The sequence below is a fragment of the Leptonotus elevatus genome, chromosome 14 (assembly GCF_054856555.1).
Source record: "Leptonotus elevatus isolate MCC_2025b chromosome 14, RoL_Lele_1.0, whole genome shotgun sequence".
Lineage (NCBI taxonomy): Eukaryota > Metazoa > Chordata > Actinopteri > Syngnathiformes > Syngnathidae > Leptonotus > Leptonotus elevatus.
In genome coordinates, this window is record NC_141252.1 from 6,923,303 (window position 1) to 6,929,681 (window position 6,379).

Consider the following 6,379-nt stretch of genomic DNA (forward strand, 5'->3'; position numbering starts at 1 on the left):
GCGTGTGTGACCCAGTCTGCCCCGAAGTCACCAGGCTCCCTTCTCCATTCAGTCCGACGTTTTAGCGCCAAAGTTCGTCGCGCGAAATTTAGATCTCCCGCGGTAGGAGCTCGAAGCTGATTGGCCGGCGGCACGCTCGGCACGCCTCATTTGCATAAAACAGTTGGGTAGGCCGAGAGAGAGGGGGCGAGGGGGTTGGTTCTTCTTAAAGAGGCAGCAGTCTCTTTTTGTTTCCTATTGGGACATATTGTTCTTGTGCTTGAAACTGAACAAAAACGGATAGTTTGAAGACTTTTAGGAAGAATATAATCAACATAGCTTAGATATAGTTTTTAGAAAAGTAATATTTCCATGCTAGCAAAGAAGTTATCTATATAATAGTATTCTACAATACACTATCAAAGATAATTTTCCGTTACCAAAAAGTATTTACAGAAGGGAAATTGAGCAACAGAAGTCTGAAATATTACAGAAGTGCGAGTCCCTTAAAAAAATATGATGCAATTTTGTTCATTAAAAAAATATATATATACACATCCTTAGTCCTGAAAACAACCATCCCAGCAATTTAAATATTATTAATATATAATTATATTAAAGTGGCACAGGTGTTACAAATGTAGCGGCCATGCCTTTTTAGAAACAAATGTTTTTGAATAGTACATTAAAATGCATTTTTTTGTGTGAAAGTCCTATAATTAAATACAAATGCAAAACATTTGGTGCAAAAAACAAAACAAATATTTGAAAGAGTGTGAAAAAAAAAGAAAAAAGGACCCATGCAGTCCTTAAGGGGGGAAAAACATGCCTAACACATGATGATGGTGATGATATTAAAATAAATATAACATACATGCAAGCATAGTAGAATAGTTTCAAAGAGTCGTATTGTTAATCAAAGTATAAAATGTAAGTATTATAAATAATACAAGCTCTCAAGTCCTCTCATCAATATATAAAAGTATATAATATAATAATAATAATAATAATAATTTTAAATTAAATCAATATACAATGTCATGAAAACATAAATCAATATTAGATAAAAAATAGCGTGCAATAATATGATACAACAATTTTAATGCAAAATATTTGCATATGAAGTGCACTGCTAATCACGAACCAACCAAACATTGCATTAGTCTATCCAACATATTCTATTTAGCATGACTGCTGCTGTCATTCTAATATTTAATACTAGTTCTTATCAAATGTTCTCCCATTGTAGCTGTGTTGCTACCAAAAATGCAACGCACAATAGCATTAATGACCCAACAAACACAAAGACGGCATGTTCGAAAATGTAGGAAAGGCTACATATCGCCTCACGGACTCTATTAGACTTAATATGAGTATGTATGGCTTGAGAAAAAGGGTCAGCGTGCACACACAAAGGCTATTGTGGCCATTGGCAGGAGTGTGTGTGATAATTGGATTCATGCAGTAGCAGCACTCTTGCTCATTGGCTCAGAGGAGATATTGAAAGAAAACAGCCCCTCCCCCAACACACATGCACACGTACACGCACACACCGGGCCATATGACATGACCCCCACTCACCGCCATCATCTATCGGCAACTCGCCTCGTCCCCTCTCGGGGGCCTATTGTCACTCGCTTTAATTATTATTCTTTCGAAAATGAACCGCTTTAACAACAATCCCCAAAACGCACCAATTTCTCACATGCCGTGAATGTACGATTCTTGATTTTGTCCTCGATTGCAAAGCTTCTTTTTTTTTTTTTTGCCTATGATAGTGCAAACGTTTTAAAGTACCATCCCAAAAAGTACTCATATACAGTATTACTATGAATACGAGCTCTCTAAGTACCACTAAAATAAACAACACTGAAATACAGTATAGCGTAGTAGGCTAAAGTGTTCATAGAAAATAAGCAGAGCTTTTCCTAAAAAGTATTTGAATATTGTAAGCCACTGTAACATTATACACAGATTGACCGTTAACACTGCGCTTAAATAAAGGTCAATGTAATAGATTACTTTAGGACTTTTTTTTCATAGACAGGTGCACGTGAGCTTGGCGTAAAAACTGGTGAATCTTTGTTTTCATGTTAATGAAAGTCGCGCTTCAGCATAAAAATAAAAAAAACTTAAACTTTTCTTTAGTACAATGGTTAACTTTTCTTGAAATATTTTTTTCATTGTCATGTTTCAGTAGCTGGCAGTGATGCTGTTGTATCCCAAAAATAATCGTTAGCGAGCGCAAGCTAGCAGTCTCTAGCAAACTAGCAGTCTCTAGCAAGCTAGCGTTCTCAGTCTTTACATGTTTTCAGCACCTATCTTTAAACATAGTGAATGTATTTAAAAACAAAATCACTCAAAACACTCAACAGGGTCTTTAAAGCTACTGAACGTAGAATATTCCATTTCGAATCGCTACTGCCACCTGCTGACAAAAAATGAAACTGCATATACCGTTCTTCATATACACAACACGCATATTACGTCACATCCGCAGACAGGGCGCGGGAAATTCTAACCGGATTCCTGTTTGAAAACTATTGGCCAGAGGCTTGCAGGAGTACCAATTGTGAACAGCTAAGGCGTTAACCTACTAATTAGAAGGCGTTTCACTCATAAATTGTCAAATAAAAAGCTTATTGTAAAGTTATTTTGGGGAAAAGCTTCCATATTGCAACTTTAACTAAACAACAACAATAACAACAACTTAATAATTAAATAAACAGCAGCAGCACTCAGTGGTTTAATTAGCAAGTCTCTAAAAGTTTATTGTTTGTGTGTGTGAATGTCTTGTGGTACAATTTGGTATATCTTGTATCTATGTCGACAAAGCTAAAGTAACTGGAGAAAACCCACACAAGCACGAAGAGAGTACACAAACTCTGGGCCTAAGCAGTCCTACTCATGAGCACCATAATTAGTTACACGTCGTAAATAGAAAATAAATAAATACATTTTAGCAAGCATATGCCGCCTCACATGACTTCTACAGTATGCATGTGATACTGCCGAGTGGATCTCACTACTACCACTAGATGTCAGTGTTGTATAAAGAGCTACGGCTCTGGCAAAGAGTGGAGTAAATAAATCCTTGATACCACTAGATAGAGCCATAACCCTACTTCTCGGCTCTACTGAAGCTAATTTTGTTTGCCATTTTACATCTTATTGATTGATTTATTATTATTTATTGGTGAGATAATTATAATAACAATTGACAATAAGACATTTTGATAGAGAGTGAATGAATGGCTCCAATCTTGTTAAATAGCAGGAACCAGTTAGTTGGTCAGTAATTCCACCTTATGCCACCAGGGGGTATGATTGATAATTTTTTTGAAAAAAGGGGAAAAAATACAACGCCTTTAAAACGTTAGTGTTTTGTTTTGTCGCTGTATGCCAAAATATTTGCATGCTTCAGGACATTCTAATCAGATGTTTGAGTCATTTTGGTGACGTCATACAAGCAGTGCCCACTTTAACAGGTGCATCGTAGAGCATACTTTTACTTTCACATGACCTGTTATTTTCATTTTCACTTTTACTTTTTTTAAATAAAGAAAGCTCCATTGCACATTGGTACTGCAGCATGACAGTATATTTTATCAATAGTAGTTTGTAGTTTTATTTTTGCTTTGCTGATTTATGCAAATATTTTCATATACATAATAAAAATGTAATCAAATCCCATCCAATCGAATTATAAATTTCAATAAAATCAAATGTGCTGTAACTGTTCAATCGAGACACAAAACATCCACAAATCCAATTTTCAAATAACACACTTTGGAAAGTCTTAATAAATACACAGGAAACCCCACCAAATCCACAAAACCTCCAACTTTTTTTCGATTGATTTTCCACCCATACACATCCTGTGGTAGCCACACCGCTCTAAGCCTTCACACCACATGCATCAAACCATCCTGTTTTGTTTGTTTGAAATTGTTTATTTCATGACAAAACAGCATATTACACACAACAAAAACTTTACAATAACGAGTTTATGAAACTCATTGGAATATCGTCTGCGGAAATAACACAACAATCCCCGCAGACAGTTTACAAGTAACTCTAGTATAGAGTTCTGGATTGTTATAATAATAAAAAAAAAAGAAACCTCGCATATGCACCTGATAGATATGTACAGGTGTTGTATGGAGGTGATAAAACAAACAGGAGTGACGGCTGGAATGCAAATATTTGAAGGTGCAGTATAGGAACGGGTCCAAAATGGAGGCCTGATGAAGCTTTGGTGTGTTGATGTGTCCATCCCGGACGGAACGAGCAGAAAAACAGTCAGCGCTTTCCATCTCGTCTGCATACCTATCCCACCCTCTCTCTTGACCCCCCCTCTTGTGCTCTTCTGGCCTGCAGTGAAGTGGAGACATGTGTTTCCCTGCACCTGCATGGAGAGAAGGAAAGAAAAAGTCAAGTCAAGATTCCTCATCCTCCTCCCTCCCTCCCTCCCTCGCCGCCGCAGACAGACTGGCGCCGAGCGTGGAGCGTTCATTAACCCCGGGCAGATAGCGATGAATCCGCTTACAAATGGAACCCGGGCCTCGCTTAATTAGCCGCCGCTCTGGATTGTTCACGCATATCAATGGGATGCTTTATCCCAAAGCTGGTTTTTGAAGTGATTTCACATGGACAACCGCACCATTCCACTGCCCCCCCCCCCCCAAATAAAACAAAGTAAGCTCCTTAGCTTTGTAACAGCAGGGAAAACATTTGAATCACTCTCAGTTAAGAGACTAAAATGCTGTTTTTCCATTATTTTTGCTAGGTTTTGTTAGCTTTTAGGAAGGGGTGAGAGTATTTTAAATGGACCATCATGCAAAACCAAAAAAGTTCAGAAATAGTGTACAGTGGAAAAGCATATAGTAAACTCGTTTACCCCCATTTTTTCCAAGTATTTTAAAATCATTCTTTAAAAAAAAATAAAAATTCTGTAAAATGCACATTTGGTTTCAAAAATGTATTTCAATAGCTGTCAATTTATACACGGAGCGGATGAAAGGTTTTGCACTTTTACTACCAAAAAGTGTATAAAAAGCCACTTTATACAGCATTTATTCATAAATTGATTATGGACTTGGAAGTTGCATCTAAGGTACTGTAACACAATGTCCTAGGGAGAGTCTTACTGATTTCTACATTGAAATCCTGTCTCAACAAGAACCGTAGTCTTGTTGTATATTCAAAACACACTCGGAAATGGGATGAAAAAGGTCAAAATCAGCAGGTCAACGACAACCATTTTGTGTCTCCATTCAAAATCTCATCGTCCTTTTTCTCATTGAAAGAAATGTTTATTATAATGAATTCTTTATGAGTAGAATTTGTGGTTTACAAGTAATTAAGAAAAAGTTCCTTCGTTTTTTAGATGGCTGATTGTGAAAAATACTTTCTTGCGGCCCACAGATTGGCCCCCGCACTGTATGTTGCTCACCCCTGATCTATCCCCAATGACAGAATATAGATGATGTTTCCCACTCAAAGTAGGACTAATAAAGATAAATGGGAGCAGCAGTACCTACCATGATCAGGCATGATACATCCTAAAGGCACAAACGTCCTTCATCTTTGGAGAAAGTCCTCGTCAGGTCAGCAGTCTAGAAGAAGACCCAACAAAACTCCCGTTACATTTACGACTTATTTTATGTTTGCACCCAAATTAATCAATATCATCAGATGACTTAGCAGTCCGAACCTGCTTACCTTTATCGACAAGAGCCTCGGGGTCTCTTCGGCCTCTAGGGCGATCTGTAAATCGAAGATGTAGTCGATGACGTGCTGCAGAATCTCCACCTGGCTCACCGTCTTGTTGCGGGGGATGCTGGGCACCAGCGCCGCCAACCGCGAGTAGCAGTCGTTCATGTCGCCTGCCGGCACATCCACGCACGCGTGCTGCTGCTGTTGCTGCTGCTGCTGCTGCTGCTTCGTCGTCCGGCCGATAGCCAAGCTGCGCTCCGAAATGCAGCACACGGCCTTGTAGCAGCTCCTCCCTGAGCGAACGGGACTGATGGCTTTCATGGCGGACTTGGAGAAATATGAAGCGTCTTCACGGTTTGTCGACTTCCGCCTTGGTGAGTGGAGCTCGCGTCGCTGTCAAGACGAGCGCTTACAGTACGGCTATATACAGCAAGCGCCAGACCACGCCTATTCACGAGCGGCACTTTCTGATTGGCGGAAAGCGAATAGAGGCGGCTTCTCATTGGCCGATACCGCCTAGTGGTCGTGGTAGTAAAGAATGAGGAAATGCGACCTGGATTGTCAATCAATTACCGTTTCCAGGTAAAACATGTTGGAATATTATTGAAAGCTGTTTTTATTTTCAATGTAAGTTATTTTCCTAAAAGAAATATAGATGGATAGCTTTTTTTTGTAAGTTTGT

The 6,379-nt window shown here is 38.8% G+C and overlaps 1 protein-coding gene across 1 annotated transcript; it reads right to left on the minus strand.

Moving 5' to 3' along the window:
- Nucleotides 1-3,911: 3,911 nt before the first annotated feature.
- Nucleotides 3,912-6,106, minus strand: id3 (inhibitor of DNA binding 3). Its single transcript, XM_086095022.1, has 3 exons — nt 5,704-6,106; nt 5,523-5,597; nt 3,912-4,387 (listed from the first exon to the last, which is right to left on the minus strand). Exons 1-2 carry the CDS (start codon nt 6,016-6,018, stop codon nt 5,544-5,546), a joined length of 369 nt encoding a protein of 122 aa, XP_085951148.1. The 5' UTR covers nt 6,019-6,106; the 3' UTR covers nt 3,912-4,387; nt 5,523-5,543.
- Between the last annotated feature and the right edge of the window lie 273 nt (nt 6,107-6,379).

Coding starts and splice junctions, on each gene's coding strand:
- id3 (XM_086095022.1), bottom strand. CDS start 6,018: ATGAAAGCCATCAGTCCCGTTCGCTCAGGGAGGAGCTGCTACAAGGCC. Junction 5,598..5,703: donor CGAGGCTCTTGTCGATAAAG/GTAAGCAGGTTC, acceptor GTCTTCTTCTAG/ACTGCTGACCTGACGAGGAC.